The following is a 17,762-nucleotide window of genomic DNA, read 5'->3' as shown; positions in this document are numbered from 1 at the left end:
AACATCCCCAGCATCGAAGCACTGACCACACTCGATCCACTCCGATGGACGGGCCACATTGTCCGCATGCCCGATGCTAGACTCCCGAAACAAGCGTCTACTCTGAGCCCTGACACGGCAAGCGAGCCCCAGGAGGGCAGAGAAAACGCTTCAAAGACGCCCTCATAGCCTCCTTGAGAAAATGTAACATCCCCACCGACACCTGGGAATCCCTGGCCCAAGACCGCTCAAAGCATCTGGGAAGGCACTGATCACCTCGAGTCTCTTTGCCGGGAGCACACGGAAGCCAAGCGCAGACAGCGGAAGGAGCACACGACAACCCAAGCACCCCACCCACCCGTCCCTCCAACCACGGTCTGCCCCACCTGTGACAGGGACTGTAGGTCCCGCACTGGACTCATCGGTCACCTGAGAACTTGTGTTAGTGTGGAAGCAAGTCTTCCTCGACTCGGGGGAACTGCCTGAGAAAGGTCCAATTCTGGGCACCGCACTTTAGGAAGGACGTGAAGGCCTTGGAGAGGGCGCAGAGGAGATTTACTAGCATTGTCCCGAGGGATGAGGGACTTCAGTTATGTGGATAGACTGGAGAAGCTGAGGTTGTTCTCCTTGGAGCAGAGAAGGTTAAGAGGAGATTTGATCGAGGTGTTCAGAATCACAAAGGTTGTTGATAGAGTAAATAAGGAAAAGCTGTGGCAGAAGGGGTCGGTAACCAGAGGACACAGATTTAAGCTGATTGACAAAAGAACCAGAGGCGACATGAGAGGAATTGTTTTGTGCAGCGAGTTGTTGCAATCTGGAATGCATGGCCTGAGAGGGCGGCGGAAGCAGATTTAATAGTAACGTTCAAAAGGGGACGGGATAAATAATTGAAAAGGAAACATTAGGAAAAGGGGAGGTGCAACGAGACCTGGGTGTCATGGTCCATCAGTCATTGAAGGTTGGTATGCAGGTACAGCAGGTGGTGAAGAAAGCAAATGGCATGTTGGCCTTCATAGCGAGGGGATTTGAGTACAGGGGCAGGGAGGTGTTGCTACAGTTGTACAGGGCCTTGGTGAGGCCACACCTGGAGTATTGTGTACAGTTTTGGTCTCCTAACTTCAGGAAGGACATTCTTGCTATTGAGGGAGTGCAGCGAAGGTTCATCAGACTGATTCCCGGGATGGCGGGACTGACATATCAAGAAAGACTGGATCAACTGGGCTTGTATTCACTAGAGTTCAGAAGAATGAGAGGGGATCTCATAGAAACATTTAAAATTCTGACGGGTTTAGACATGTTAGACGCAGGAAGAATGTTCCCAATGTTGGGGAAGTCCAGAACCAGGGGTCACAGTCTAAGGATAAGGGGTAAGCCATTTAGGACCGAGATTCACCCAGAGAGTGGTGAACCTGTGGAATTCTCTACCACAGAAAGTTGTTGAGGCCAATTCACTAAATATATTCAAAAAGGAGTTAGATGTAGTCCTTACTACTAGGGGGATCAAGGGGTATGGCGAGAAAGCAGGAATGGGGTACTGAAGTTGCATGTTCAGCCATGAACTCATTGAATGGCCGTGCAGGCTCGAAGGGCCGAATGGCCTACTCCTGCACCTATTTTCTATGTTTCTATTTACAGAGCTATAGGGAAAGAACACGGGGGTGGAGAGAGTAGGACTAATTGAATAGCTCTTTCAAAGAGCCGCATAGGCACGATTGGCCAAATGGCCTCCTTCTGAGCTGTAAGATTTGGTGGAGGTTATTTTGGCCAAAAGGTGAAAACAGGCGCTAAATGGGTGCGGCGCTAATAAGGAGCGCCTGTCTGAAAGTCCGGTCTGAGCACGCAATATTGGTCCTAATTGTCGTGATTTGAGCCTGTTCGCAGATTTAGCACTCAAGTGCTGATTGGATGCAACTTTGGTGGAGCAGTCAACGTGGGCTCCTCTGAAGGAGTGGAGGTTTCAGGATGGCTCAGGGGCCGTGGGAGAGGACGCACGCGTTCTCGGAGGCCCAGAGGAGGCGGGCTGTCCTGAATCCATGGGGGAAGGGCACCCCCTCAACCTCCTGTCCCTCTCTCCTGCAGCAGCTGGTGCTGCTCTCCCTCTGCACAGACCTTGTCCAGGCCAAGGGGGCACCCCTGACAAGATGCCCAGGATCAAGCACTCCCTTGCTCCTGGTGACTCCAATACGGTGGAGTAGCACAGAACCGAATCTTTTCAAGTATAGTCCTTGGAGAATGTCCAGAATAAATGTTGCTCGTGCGCTGGTGAGGTCGTGACAAAATGCCCCAGAAAGTCTCTCGATGTGTTTCCGAGCTCCCATTCACAGCTCCAGCAGCAATGACCAGGAAATGTAGCTCCTTTAAGTGGTGAGTACCCCTTTAAGTAGCGCTTAAAATCGACATCAACACTGTGTTTACTCCCAAACAGCTGGTCGTTGTTAGGAGAGGGTGTTAGTTGAAGCGTTAGCTAAATGGCAGTGCAGCCTCTTTAATGGAAAGTGTCAGGTCATGCTCTTTGGCAGAAAAAAAATCAAAGAGCAAGTTATTATTTAAATGGAGAAAAATTGCAAGTGCCGCAGTACAGCAGGACCTGGGGGTCCTTGTGCATGAAACACAAAAGGTTAGTATGCAGGTACAGCAAGTGATCAGGAAGGCCAATGGAATGTTGGCCTTTATTGCAAAGGGGGATGGAGTATAAAAGCAGAGAAGTCCTGCTACAACTGTACAGGGTATTGGTGAGGCCACACCTGGAGTACTGCGTGCAGTTTTGGTTTCCATATTTATGAAAGGACATATTTGCTTTGGAGGCAGTTCAGAGAAGGTTCACTAGGTTGATTCCAGAGAGGAGGGGGTTGACTTATGAGGAAAGGTTGAGTAGGTTGGGCCTCTACTCATTGGAATTCAGAAGAATGAGAGGTTATCTTATTGAAACGTATAAGATTACGAGGGGGCTGGACAAGGTGGATGCAGAGAGGATGTTTCCACTGATGGGGGAGACTAGAACTAGGGAGCATGGTCTTGGAATAAGGGGCCGCCCATTTAAAACTGAGATGAGGAGGAATTTCTTCTCTCAGAGGGTTGTAAATCTGTGGAATTCTCTGCCCCAGAGAGCTGTGGGGGCTGGGTCATTGAATATATTTAAGGCGGAGATAGACAGATTTTTGAGCGATAAGGGAGTGAAGGGTTATGGGGAGCGGGCGGGGAAGTGGAGCTGAGTCCATGATCGGATCAGCCATGATCGTATTGAATGGCAGAGCAGGCTCGAGGGGCTGTATGGCCGACTCCTGCTCCTATTTCTTATGTTTTTATTAGCAGGCATTTTAAGTGGCAATCAGCTGTTTAACGAGCTGTTCCGAGCGCTGGCTTCAACTCCTTTACCAAGATGGTGGCTTGGGCTCCATGCGGGCTAAAGCGGCCTTTCAGCTCAAGATCCCACCTTGGCCACCTCTTTGCCTCCTAAAGTATTTGGTGAAAATTGCCCCCCCCCCCCCCCACAGATATCAAAGAATCAACAACAATTTACTGAGGGAGGGGCTGCAGATCGGGCCGTTGAATTTGTTAACTTTCTGGCCTTCTGCTAAACTGGTTCCATCATATTCTCAGTCGAGGAAAGCACGTAGATGACCCAGGGCCTCGACCAGCATCACCGGCAAGCTGCGTTTGTGGGATCTTGCTGTGCGCACATTGGGCTGCCGCTTTTTTTCTACGTTACAATACAGACCACACTGCAGAACAAAAGTGCTTGATTGGTTGTAAAGCACTTTGGGGACGTCCTGAGCTGGTGAAAGGCACTATGGCAAATGCCACCTATTTAACAGTAACTTCCAGGCTCGTCTGCGATAGATGCCTTTCAGCCGGCTCCCAATGGTAAATGAGGGTACTCGTATGAATTGAGGTCTCTCTCGCGCAGAGAGCGGGACACGGGCGTCGGGTGGCGTTAGGCCACAGCTGGAGTACTGCGTGCAGTTCTGGTCACCACATTAACGGAAGGGCGTGATTGCACTGGAGAGGGTACAGAGGAGATTTACGAGGATGTTGCCTGGACTGGAGAATTTTAGCGATGAGGAAAGGCTGGCGTTGTTTTCTTTGGAACAGAGGAGGCTGAGGGGAGACCTAATTGAGGTGTATAAAATGATGAGGGGCCTGGATAGAGTGGATAGGACGGACCTGTTTCCCTTAGCAGAGGGGTCAACAACCAGGGGGCATAGATTTAAAGTAATTGGGGGGGGGAGGTTTAGAGGGGATTTGAGGGGAAATGTCTTCACCCAGAGGGCGGTGGGGGTCTGGGGTGGAACTCACGGCCTGAAAGGGGGGTAGAGGCAGAAACCCTCACCACATTTAAAAAGTACCTGGATGTGCCCCTGAAGTGCTGTAACCCACAGGGCTACGGACCGAGAGCGGGAAAGTGGGATTAGGCTGGGTAGCTCTTTGTCGGCCGGCATGGACACGATGGGCCGAGATGGCCTCCTTCCCTGCTGTAAATATCTGTGATTCTATGGGTTGGGGAAGGCCTGTCGCTCTGCGGTGGGCCGGGGAGGGGGTAGCATCCGGCCTCGTGCAAGGACAGGGACTAGAGGTGCGGAGGCGGGGGGCTACAATTGGTACTGAGCCCCACACAGAGCAGGATGAGTCAGGATTTCATCCTCCCCCTGCTCCCTACTGTCTGTGGTAAGTTAGCTGATCCCAAACTAGGGGGGACGGGTGGGGCAGATTTTTCCCTTCTATTACCGAAGGGATGCTCAGATCCATTTTAGCCCCCAGCTCAGTTGTGTCAAACCGAGTATTGCTGTGATTGAAAAGGCTGCCAGTAGGTGGCGCAGCGGCCCGTCACATGCCGAGCTCTTCACATGGCAATGTCGCCGCCTGGTGTCTGATGATAAAACAACAACAACTTATATTTATATAGCACCTTTAACGCAGTGAAACATCCCAAGGTGCTTCACAGGAATATTATGAGAGTAAAAAAACTGACACCGAGCCGCATAAGTAGAAATTAGCGCAGGTGACCAAAACCTTGGTCAAAGTGGTAGGTTTTAAGGAGCGTCTTAAAGGAGGAGAGCGAGGTGGAGAGGCGGAGAGGTTTAGGGAGGGAGTTCCAGAGCTTGGGGCTCAGGCAACAGAAGGCACGGCCACCGATGGTGGAGCGATTATAATCAGGGATGCTCAGGAGGGCAGAATTAGAGGAGCGCAGACATCTCGGGGGGTTGTGGGGCTGGAGGAGATTAGAGAGATAGGGAGGGGCGAGGGCCATGGAGGGATTTGTAAACAAGGATGAGAATTTTGAAATCGAGGCGTTGCTTAACCGGGAGCCAATGTAGGTCAGCGAGCACAGGGAGTGATGGGTGAGCAGGACTTGGTGCGAGTTAGGACACGGGCAGTGAGCACAGGGGGTGATGGGTGAGCGGGACTTGGTGTGAGTTAGGACACGGGGCAGTGAGCACAGGGGGTGATGGGTGAGCGGGACTTGGAGTGAGTTAGGACACGGGGCAGCGAGCACAGGGGGTGATGGGTGAGCGGGACTGGGTGTGAGTTAGGACACGGGGCAGTGAGCACAGGGGGTGATGGGTGAGTGGGACTTGGTGTGAGTTAGGACACGGGGCACTGAGCACAGGGGGTGATGGGTGAGCGGCACTCGGTGCGAGTTAGGACACAGGGCAGCGAGCACAGGAGGTGATGAGTGAACGGGACGGTGTGAGTTAGGACACGGGTCAGCGAGCACAGGGGGTGATGGGTGAGCGGGACTCGGTGCGAGTTAGGACACGGGGCAGTGAGCACAGGGGGTGATGGGTGAGTGGGACTCGGTGCGAGTTAGGACACGGGTCAGTGAGCACAGGGGGCGATGGGTGAGTGGGATTTGGTGCAAGTTAGGACACGGGGTAGTGAGCACAGGCGGTGATGGGTGAGCGTGACTTGGTGCGAGTTAGGACACGGGGCAGTGAGCACAGGGGGTGATGGGTGAGTGGGACTTGGTGCGAGTTAGGACACGGGTCAGTGAGCACAGGGGGCGATGGGTGAGTGGGATTTGGTGCAAGTTAGGACACGGGGTAGTGAGCACAGGCGGTGATGGGTGAGCGTGACTTGGTGCGAGTTAGGACATGGGCAGCCGAGGATCAGCTGGATGAGCTGAGGCAAGGGCGGAGACGGGTGATGTTACGGAGGTGGAAATAGGCGGCCTTAGTTATGCTGCGGATATGTGGTTGAAAGCTCATCTTAGGGTGAGCAGAGTCCGAGTCTTCAAAGCTTATTAGGAACAGGAGGAGGCCATTCAGCCCCTCGAGCCTGTTACATAGGAACAGGAGGAGGCCATTCAGCCCCTTGAGCCTGTTACGCAGGAGCAGGAGGAGACCCATTCAGCCCCTCGGGCCTGTTACATAGGAACAGGAGGAGGCCATTCAGCCCCTCGGGCCTGTTACACAGGAACAGGAGGAGGCCATTTAGCCCCTCGGGCCTGTTACACAGGAACAGGAGGAGGCCATTCAGCCCCTCGGGCCTGTTACACAGGATCAGGAGGAGGCCATTCAGCCCCTCGAGCATGTTACATAGGAACAGGAGGAGGCCATTCAGCCCATCAAGCCTGTTGTGCCATTCAAATGATCTGTACTTTATTTTTTTTAAACTGAATTCGAATACTCAAACTGCAATGGGATTGGGAACTCGAGTTGCTTGGGTTACTCGCCTATTCCTCTGGATTGCTGGCCCCATACCACTACACTGCTGTAATCTTACAAGAAGCCCACCCACGCTGAAAGAATGGACGTCCAGAGACAACAAAAAAAACACTCAAGGCTGGTGGCCTTCTAACTCGCACATAATGCAGGGACTGTCAGACTGTGGTCAGGAATCTCGCCGCTGCAGATTTTAATGGCCCCTTTCACCAAGAGGAAATGCCCACTTTAACAGTGTGACTTCCTCTCTCCAGATTCAGTGTTTACCTGGGGGAAAAACCCCTCATCGGCAGGAGGAAATAGATGTGGGAGGGTCAAGGATCAGAAGGTACCAGTGTTCGACGGCCACCTGCCAACGTTTAAACAAACATCTCTGGGATCTGAGGGTCAAATGCAGCCCCAAACAAAAGTAGGGGGGGGAAGGTCTACTCTTTCTGTGATGGGGGTCCGGATGGCGGGGGGCAGTTAGTCATAACATAAGAAACAGGAGCAGGAGTCGGCCATTCGGCCCCTCGAGCCTGCTCCGCCATTCATTACGATCATGGCTGATCTGATCATGGACTCGGCTCCACTTCCCCGCCCGCTCCCCATAACCCTTTACTCGCTTATCGCTCAAAAATCTGTCTATCTCCGCCTTAAATATATTCAATGACCCAGCCTCCACAGCTCTCTGCGGCAGAGAATTCCACAGATTTACAACCCTCTGAGAGAAGAAATTCCTCCTCATTTCAGTTTTAAATGGGCGGCCCCTTATTCTGAGACTATGACCCCTAGTTCTAGATTGGGAATTCAGGAGAAACTTCTATACCCAGAGGAGTATTCGAGGTTCGAGGGGAAACATCCTCTCTGCATCTACCCTGTCGAGCCCCCTCAGTATCTTACATGTTTCAATAAGATCACCTCTCATTCTTCTGAACTCCAATGTGTATAGGCCCAACCTGCTCAACCTTTCTTCATAAGACAACCCCTTCATCTCAGGAATCAACCTAGTGAACCTTCTCTGAACTGCCTCCAATGCAAGTATATCCTTCCGTAAATAAGAAGACCAAAACTGCACGCAGTACTCCAGGTGTGACCTCACTTTTATACTCCATCCCCCTTGCAATAAAGGCCAACACTCCAGTTGCCTTCCTGAAGGGGTGATTGGGCCAAGAGCATGCAGATGTGATTCGCACCTTAGGTTTTATTTGAAACATATTATTTTAAATTATTATTTCATTTTAAACAGAAAAGCTTTGGCAAATTTGGGAAGGAGAGAACTTTAAATGGGGTGGGAGAGCAGAGGGATCGGGGGTTGAGGTACACAAATCATTAAGAGTCGGGACGCAGGTTAATAAGGCCGTTATAAAAAGCAAATCAGGCACTGGGCTCCATTTCAAGATGTATAGAATTGGAAAGGAGTGAAGTTATGTTAAATTTGTATCAAACCTCTGTTAGACCACACTTGGAGCACTGCGTACAGTTCTGGTCTTCATATTATAAAAAGGATATAGAGGCACTGGAGAAGGTACAAAAAATATTTACAAGGATGGTACCAGAAATGAGAGGTTATACCGATCAGGAAAGGATGTACAGGCTGGGTCCCTTTTCTCTTGAAAAAAGACTGAAGGATGACCTGATAGAGGACTTTCAAATTATGAAAGGGTTTGATAGGGTAAACATCGAGAGTTTGTTTTCACTTGGGGTGGGGGGGGAGGGGCATCAATATAAGATTAGGAATTCAGGAGAAACTTCTATACCCAGACGAAGAGAGTGTTAGAGGATCAGGCCCTCTAATCTGGCTGTAGTGATACCCGCCCTGTGTGGCTCAGAGACGTGGACCATGTACAGTAGACACCTCAAGTCGCTGGAGAAATACCACCAACGTTGCCTCCGCAAGATCCTGCAAATCCCCCGGGAGGACAGACGCACCAACGTTAGCGTCCTCGACCAGGCCAACATCCCCAGCATCGAAGCACTGACCACACTCGACCAGCTCCGCTGGGCAGGGCCACATTGTCCGCATGCCAGACACGAGACTCCCAAAGCAAGCGCTCTACTCGGAACTCCTACACGGCAAGCGAGCCCCAGTTGGGCAGAGGAAACGTTACAAGGGACCACCCTCAAAGCCTCCCTGATAAAGTGCAACATCCCCACCCACACCTGGGAGTCCCTGGCCCTAAGTGGAGGAAGTGCATCCGGGAGGGTGCTGAGCACCTCGAGTCTCGTCGCCGAGAGCGTGCGGAGACCAAGCGCAGGCAGCGGAAGGAGCGTGCGGCAAACCAGTCCCACCCTCCCTTTCCCTCAACCACTGTCTGTCCCACCTGTGACAGGGACTGTGGTTCCTGTATTGGACTGTTCAGCCACCCGAGAACTCACTGTTAGAGTGGGAGCAAGTCTTCCTCGATTCTGAGGGACTGCCTATGATGATGATGATGGTTAGAATGTGGAACTCGCTACCACAAGGAGTAGTTGCAGTAAATAGCGTCGACGCATTTACAACAACAACTTGTATTTATATAACGCATTTAACGTAGCAAAACGTCCCACGGCGCGTCACAGGAGCGTTATACGACAACAACTTGACACTGAGGCACACAAGGAGAAATTCGGGCAGGTGAAAGAGATAGGTTTAAGGAGCGTCTTAAAGGAGGAAAGAGAGGAAAGAGTAAGGGAGTTCCAGAGCTTGGGGCCCAGGCAACAGAAGGCACGGCCACCGATGGTGGAGCGATTATAATCAGGGATGGTCAGGGGGGCAGAATTAGAGGAGCGCAGACATCTCGAGGGGTTGTGGGGCTGGAGGAGATTACAGAGATAGGGAGGGGCGAGGGCCATGGAGGGATTAGTAAACACGGATGAGAATTTTGAAATCGAGGCGTTGCTTAAGCGGGAAGCTAGATAAGCACACGAGGGAGAAAGGAATAGAAGGCTATGTTGATGGGTGAGATGAAAAGGGGCGAGAGGAGGCCCGTGTGGAGCATAAACACCGGCACAGACCTGTTGGGCCGAATGGCCTGTTTCTGCGCAGTAAATACTTCAGCGGCGAATTTCGGGAGCGCCCTGTTGGGGGGGGGGGGGGCAGTAACCCCGCGAGACGGGACTTCCTGCGCGAGGCGCGACCTAAATTGGGGTCACCGCCCCCGCGAGGAAGTGGGGTGTGCTGTCCGGCGCTCCACTTCCTCTCGGGGCGGGGCTAGAGGGCGCTAAGCGCGCGCAATGCAGAGTGCTACGCGGCCTCTCCGCATAGCGCTGATGCGTTCTACGGGCCCCTCCCCTCCCGTTAACAGGGAGGGGCTCTGCGAGTTCTGCACAGCCCTTTGATGGGCCTCCAATAGGCCACGGGGTGCGGTGGCCAAAGCCCGGCACTGAAACGGAGCGCCGGGCTCCACGACTGGGGCACGGACCCAGCGAAACCGGCAGAGAGAGGCCCCGACAGGTAAGTTGGGCAAACAAAAATGGTGGCGCGCACCTTCCCTTTAAATTTCGCCCCGTGAGCGGAGGGGGCAGCCCGGTTCGCGAGGCTGGTGCTGACATCGCCCGCGGTGGCCTCACGGGGCGCTGCACAATTTCTGCGGCGGGGCGAAAATAGGTCGTTGATTACGGTGACGACGTCATCGCTGGAGGTGCAGTGGCCCAGGTCGTTACAGGCGGGGGGGGGGGCGATACTGGATGCACATCTCCGTTAACTCCCGTGCAATTTCACAGGAACCAGTAGCACCCCCCTCCCCCCACGGGCGAAAACACTTTTGCGCCCCATTAGTGACCTCCCCCCCCCGCCCCCCCGGACGCGCACAACAGGGGAATTTCGCCCCCTTTATACCATGGGCTAGACTTCCACTTTGCTGGCTATCGCCCATGGGCGATGTTCCAGCCTTGGCGATGTGTCAGCCTTACTGATCGCTGGCACATTGGCCATTTTTTGGATTGCGATTCTCGCCTTGGCGATAGCCCAGCGATGTGAAATGGGCGAAGCGATAGGCCAGCGACGTGGGCTCAGCGATAGGCCAGCGACGTGGGCTCAGCGATAGGCCAGCGATGTTACGTGGGCTCAGCGATAGGCCAGCGACGTGGAAGGCAAAAGCTTCCCGAGCAATGGCTTTCTGCGCATGTGTGGTTTTTTTTTCCAGACGGATTTCCCCACGTTTCGGGAGGTCAGGGGTCATCCACACATGCGCAGAAGGCAAACGGAAGGGTAGAGAGAGAGAGAGAGAGAGAGAGAGAGAGAGGAGGAAGGCAGAGGAGAGAGAAAGAGCAGGTTGACGTTGGAAAAAGCAGATAAATACCAGTATTTGTCAAAATAATCGATATTATTAACAGCATCACTTTAGAGGACAAAGAGCAGACTGACAGTAGTAAAAGCAGATAAATAACAGTTTTAAAATAACAAAGTTGAGTTGGTTTAGAGTGTCAAGAATTTTCTCTGTAGTACAGACTGAGGAGCTTGGAGGAGTGGAAAGCAGTGTCTACAGCGCTATCACTGGCGGGAGAGTGTCATTACACCGTGACACGTTTACATAGGTCATTGACAGCACAAACATGAACATAGGAATATAGAATGGTAAAAGCTAACACAGGCTTTTTTGCTCCATGTATTACAGATACATCTGCCTGTCACACCTTGGTGTTAACCCTTGTCCCTCAGGCCAGGAATCCACACTCCTACCTTTTCCAGTCACGATACGGTCGATGGCTGGCTCTTTGATGGGGCTATCGGAACCCTGCACGTTCAGGAACAGCTTGCTTCCCATCCCCATGGAAACCATTTCCTGCAGCCGCAGCTCTGGAAGGGAGAAATTTCGGACGTTTTAGGAAACTGAGGCCGGTGCAAAGCTGTGCGACAGAAAGCACAGGGGTCAGTTTGTGAAGGGGGTGGGGGGGGGGGGGTCTCAAATGATTGGAGCGCTGACCCTTTCAACCTCTGGGCACCCTGGGGGAAAATGCAACCCCAGACAGAAAGAAAGACTTGCATTTATATAGCGCCATTCACGACCACTGGATGTCTCAAAGTGCTTTACAGCCAATGAAGTACTTTTGGAGTGTAGGCACTGGTGTATTGTGGGAAACGCCAATTTGCGCACAGCAAGCTCCCACACACAGCAATGTGACAATGACCCAGATCATCTGTTTTTGTTATGTTGATTGAGGGATAAATATTGGCCCCAGGACACCGGGGATAACTCCCCCAGCTCTTCTTCAAAATAGTGGCCGTGGGATCTTTTACGTCCACCTGAGAGGGCAGACGGGGCCTCGGTTTAACGTCTCATCCGAAAGACGGCACCTCCGACAGCGCGGCACTCCCTCAGCCCTGCACTGGGAGTGTCAGATTAGATTTTTGTGCTCGAGTCCCTGGAGTGGGACTTGGACCCATAATGTTCTGACTCAGAGGCGAGGGTGCTGCCCACTGTGCCACAGCTTAAAAGTCTCCTATCTCTGATTGGGTCTGGGTGGGCGGTGGGGCGGGGCAGTGGGTCAGACACTGACCTTTCACCCTCTGGGATCCTGACTTTCTCGATTTACACAACCTCCAGGCTGATTTGAGTGTGAGCCAGCGAACCTCAGTTGTACGAACCCCCGCCCCTCCCCCCCCGCCCCACAAACCAGTGGATGCAGGAGCTTCCTTCTCACTTTCCCCACGTCCCCCCCCACGCCGTGCGCCCTGCCCCTACCCCCGCCCCGCCACCTCACCTTTGTTTCTCGAGGCCTGCCGCCACAGGATCTGGGCGACGTCTCTCGTCCACGCTTGCTTGACCTCCGCGGTCTCGGCCTGGAAGACATAGGCTTCGTTCGACCGCCTCCGCCTGAACCACACCTCGAACCGCAGTCCGCTGTCCCCGATGTTCTCCGTCAGTCCCACGTCCGCAGTCTGTGAGGCGAGAAGGGGGAGAGGGGGAATAACGGTCACTGTCGTTGGCCCCGCCCCCAATCACCCCCCCGCAACAGTCCTCGCCCGCTGCCACCCTCACTGGGTGCGAGGTGCCTGTCTGTCGCGCCGAGACCGTGCTGCGAGGAGATTGGTAACCGGGGGGGGGTTTGACACGTCCCGTTGGCCGCCCCTTCCACCTCGGTCAGGAGCCATGCCCGGCCTACGATGGGCCAGTCCGCCGCCCGAGAGATCAAACCCAACTGGCCCTCGTCTCTATCAGCCGTGCTGGATACCAGTCCTCGGCTCTCTTGCAACTTCCAGCGGTCGGCCGCAGCTCAGTGGGTGAGCGCTCTCGCTTCTGAATCGGAAGGTGCAATCGAGCCCACCTCCCCCCCCCCACTCCAGGGACTCGCGCAAAAGATTTAGGACGACACTCACCTGTGCCGGGACTGACGGAGCGCTGCACCGACGGAGGTGCCGTGTTTCGGATGCGACATTCAGCTCAGGCTCCCGTCTGCTCTCTCGGGTGGAGGTAAACGATCCCACGGCCACCAGTGGAAGAAGAGCTGGGGAGTTCTCCCCGGTGCTCTGTGGCCCACTATTTAACCCGCAACCAACACCGACAAACACAGGTGATCTGGTCATTTATCGCATTGCTGCTTGTGAGAGCTTGCTCTGCCCCATTTCCGACATGACAACAGTGACCACGCTTCAACAAAAGTGGATCATTGGCAGTAAAGCGCTTTCAGACATCTGGAGGGCGGGCAAGGTGCTATAGATAGCAAGTTCCTTCTTTCTGTTTCCAAAAACATCTCAGACTAATTTGTTGACTAAGCTCCTCACAGTTCTGTTCCTTTCACGCTGCAGTGCCTCACCCGGTCAGCCCAGACAAGATCAATAGAGACGCAGTCAGTAACACAGGGCGCTGGGGGAGGGGTTACTGAGTGACAGTGTGAGGGAGCTGGATTAACATCAGTACAGATACAGTCAGTAACACAGGGTGCTGGGGGAGGGGTTACTGAGTGACAGTGTGAGGGAGCTGGATTAACATCAGTACAGATACAGTCAGTAACACAGGGTGCTGGGGGAGAGGGGTTACTGAGTGACAGTGTGAGGGAGCTGGATTAACATCAGTACAGATACAGTCAGTAACACAGGGTGCTGGGGGAGAGGTTACTGAGTGACAGTGTGAGGGAGCTGGATTAACATCAGTACAGATACAGTCAGTAACACAGGGTGCTGGAGGAGAGGGGTTACTGAGAGACAGTGTGAGGGAGCTGGATTAACATCAGTACAGATACAGTCAGTAACAGCGGGTGCTGGGGGAGAGGAGTTACTGAGTGACAGTGTGAGAGAGCTGGATTAACATCAGTACAGATACAGTCAGTAACACAGGGTGCTGGGGGAGAGGGGTTACTGAGAGACAGTGTGAGGGAGCTGGATTAACATCAGTACAGATACAGTCAGTAACAGCGGGTGCTGGGGGAGAGGAGTTACTGAGTGACAGTGTGAGAGAGCTGGATTAACATCAGTACAGATACAGTCAGTAACACAGGGTGCTGGGGGAGAGGGGTTACTGAGTGACAGTGTGAGGGAGCTGGATTAACATCAGTACAGATACAGTCAGTAACACAGCGTGCTGGGGGGAGAGGGGTTACTGAGTGACAGTGTGAGGGAGCTGGATTAACGTCAGTACAGATACAGTCAGTAACACAGGGTGCTGGGGGAGAGGGGTTACTGAGTGACAGTGTGAGGGAGCTGGATTAACATCAGTACAGCTACAGTCAGTAACACAGGGTGCTGGGGGAGCGATTACTGAGTGACAGTGTGAGGGAGCTGGATTAACATCAATACAGATGCAGTCAGTAACACAGTGTGCTGGGGGGAGAGGGGTTACTGAGTGACAATGTGAGGGAGCTGGATTAACGTCAGTACAGATACAGTCAGTAACACAGGGTGCTGGGGGAGAGGTTACTGAGTGACAGTGTGAGGGAGCTGAATTAACATCAGTAAAGATACAGTCAGTAACACAGGGTGCTGGAGGAGAGGAGGTTACTGAGTGACAGTGTGAGGGAGCTGGATTAACAACAGGGTGCTGGGGGAGAGGTTACTGAGTGACAGTGTGAGGGAGCTGGATTAACATCAGTACAGATACTTTAGGGGAGAATGGGGTTAACATTTTGCAGCACTTCTTGTTTGTGAGGACGTTCCCATTATAATTCCCATTACTGGTTTCCTTTGCTGTGTTGTTTCTCTTTCTCTGAGCTTTTAATGAGGGTGTGGGTGTTCTCGGTTTGGGACAGGGCCTAAATAAGCAGGGGGATTTCCTGTGGCTCTGTGCTCATGTTGATATCTCAGCCTTGCTTCTCTGTCCCATCAATGAGGAATTTGTGGATGCAAAACATAATTAGGAAGAGTGAGTCACCCCATCGAGTGAGTCTCTCCATCAGGGACCTTTTAAAGAAGTATCCCTCCTGGAATAAGCTTGCAAATCAAACAAAAAAATTGAACAGATCCTCACGAGATTTTTGTTGTCGAACCCCACCTCATAGAACCACAGACATTTACAGCACAGAAGGAGGCCATTTCGGCCCATCGTGTCCGCGCCGGCCGACCAAGAGCTACCCAGCTTAATCCCACTTTCCAGCTCTGGGTCCGTAGCCTGTAGGTTACAGCACTTCAGGTGCACATCCAAGTACTTTTTAAATGTGGTGAGGGTTTCTGCCTCTACCACCTTTTCAGGCAGTGAGTTCCAGACCCCCACCACCCTCTGGGTGAAGACATTTCCCCTCAAATCCCCTCTAAACCTCCCCCCAATTACTTTAAATCTATGCCCCCTGGTTGACCCCTCTGCTAAGGGAAACAGATCCGTTCTATCCACTCTATCCAGGCCCCTCATAATTTTATACACCTCAATAAAGTCTCCCCTCAGTCTCCTCTATTCCAAAGAAAACAGCCCCAGCCGATCCAATCTTTTCCCATAGCTAAAATTCTCCAGTCCTGGCAACATCCTGGTAAATCTCCTCTGCACCCTCTCCAGTGCAATCACATCCTTCCTGTAATGTGGTGACCAGAACTGCACGCAGTACTCCAGCTGTGGCCCGACTAGTGCTTTATACAGTTCAAGCATAACCTCCCTGCTCTTGTATTCTATGTCTCGGCAAAATGACTGAACTCTGCAATATTTATATCATACGTGTTTGTCCAAGAGTGAAGTTCGTTGTTTAAGATGTACATTTATATAGCGCCTTTCATGACCTCAATGTCCCAAAGCACTTTACAGCCAATGAAGTACTTTTGGAGTGTAGTCACTGTTGTAATGTGGGAAACGCAGGCAGCCAATTTGCGCACAGCAAGCTCCCACACACAGCGATGTGATAAATGACCAGACCAGCTGATTTTTAGGTGTAGGTTGAGTGATTGGCCCCAGGACACCGGGGATAACTCCCCTGCTCTTCTTCCAATAGTGGCCGTGGGATCTTTTACATCGCCTGAGAGAGCAGACAGGGCCCTCGGCTTAACCTCGCATCAAAAAGGCTGCACCACACGAAAACGCAGCACTCCCTCAGCACTGCACTGGGAGTGTCAGCCTTGGATTACAGAGCTCGAGTCCCTGGAGTGGGGACTCGGACTCAAGAGGCGAGAGGGAGACTGACTGAGCCATGGCTCAGCCTACTTGTTAATCTACAAGAAACGGTTCTGCTCCTCCCAGAGCACACTGCAAGCCCTTGTGCACCACCCCCGCCCGCCATTTTACATTCAGTGGTGGAAGATCGCTGGCCGGCGATGTGAAATTCTTCGATATAGGCATCCAGACCATCGAGGCTCAGGATTCCGGCCCTGGAATACTACAGGAATCATAGGCGGCTCCTTGTATCGAGGATGGCTTGCTTCCACGCCACAGATGGATGAGTTCTCAGCTGTTTCAATGAAGGACCAAAGTTTCCAGATCCCCTGTTGAAGGGTGGAAGATGCCTGTGGGTGGATTTGTTTAACGTGGGGTGGCCGTTGCACACCAGTCACCACACGGGCTTGACAGAGCTAGGTCTTGGTCCAGTGGCAAGGGTTAACCAGGACGACTGGAGACCAGCTCTACTGCACGGACCCAGTGCGCACACATATCGCAGTGTGGGCTGGGCCCGTGTTGCCCCTGGGCCTCTCGCCTCTTCGGGGCCCCGAACTCACGCCTCTACGAACTCTCGCCACTCCTTCGCCCCAACCTCGATGCTCCCTCGTCCCAACCTCCAGCTGTACCTGCCCGCACTCCAATCAGCGACCTGGATTTGTGTGACGGCAAATTCAGTCGCCCTATTCACAGCCGTCGCCCTCCTGCACATAGATTCAGAATAAATCCGCCCCCCCCGCCCCCAACGGGGTTAACATAGAAAGAAACGTAGAAATTTACAGTGCAGAAGGAGGCCATTCCGGCCCATCGTGTCCGCGCCGGCCGACAAAGAGCCGCACGGCCCTCGGTCAGCAGCCCTGAAGGCTACATATAAACCTATGAACAATAGCGGAAAGGCAAAGAGCACCCAGCCCAACCAGTCCGCCCCACACAACTGCGAGACCCCTTATACTGCAACATTCTACACTCCACCCCAATCGGAGCCATTCGATCTCCTGGGAGAGGCAAAAAACCAGATAAAAACCCAGGCCAATTTAGGGGGAAAAAAATCTGGGAAAATTCCTCTCCGACCCATCCAGGCGATGGAAACTAGTCCAGGAGATCACCCCTGGGTTCACAGGGGATCCGAGTGGGGGTCTGCGCCCGATGCCCGCAGGCTCTATAGAAGTCACCGCGTGTCAGGGGCTGCGCTGGTGAGTGCGCGCTGACCCACCTTGAGGGACGATTTATAGATGTAGGTCTCCGAGCCTCCGTCCGCACGCTTCAGTTTGCTGAACACGACGAGCTCCTCAAACAGGAAGACATGGCGCATTGACTTGCGGCGGCCGCAGGAGACTGTGAACCGGTCGTGGCGGAGGAGCTGGCCTTGCTCCTTCAGGTTCACCTGGAAATGTGGAGACCAGCTTTAGATTCACCCAAACTATCGACATGGGGTCATCTGTACACTGACCGGTGTCTCTCAGTCCCCTCTCCCTCAGGGAGATATCTGTACACTGACTGGTGTCTCTCAGTCCCTCTCCCTCAGGGAGATATCTGTACACTGACCGGTGTCTCTCAGTCCCCTCTCCCTCAGGGAGATATCTGTACACTGACTGGTGTCTCTCAGTCCCTCTCTCCCTCAGGGAGATATCTGTACACTGACTGGTGTCTCTCA

The 17,762-nt window shown here is 53.0% G+C and overlaps 1 protein-coding gene across 1 annotated transcript in view; it reads right to left on the bottom strand.

Moving 5' to 3' along the window:
* LOC139235686 (uncharacterized) overlaps positions 1 to 17,762 on the bottom strand; it is a 161,331-nt gene that overhangs the window by 1,364 nt on the left and 142,205 nt on the right. The window contains exons 18-20 of the mRNA XM_070866725.1: positions 17,322 to 17,492; positions 12,306 to 12,483; positions 11,284 to 11,400 (exon numbers count right to left, since the gene is read on the bottom strand). Of these exons, the coding sequence (XP_070722826.1) occupies positions 11,284 to 11,400; positions 12,306 to 12,483; positions 17,322 to 17,492 (466 nt within the window). The remainder of the gene's footprint in view (positions 1 to 11,283; positions 11,401 to 12,305; positions 12,484 to 17,321; positions 17,493 to 17,762) is intronic.

This window comes from Pristiophorus japonicus, chromosome 23 (assembly GCF_044704955.1).
Source record: "Pristiophorus japonicus isolate sPriJap1 chromosome 23, sPriJap1.hap1, whole genome shotgun sequence".
Taxonomy (NCBI): Eukaryota; Metazoa; Chordata; class Chondrichthyes; family Pristiophoridae; genus Pristiophorus; species Pristiophorus japonicus.
This window is presented reverse-complemented; position numbering and strand designations above follow the sequence as displayed.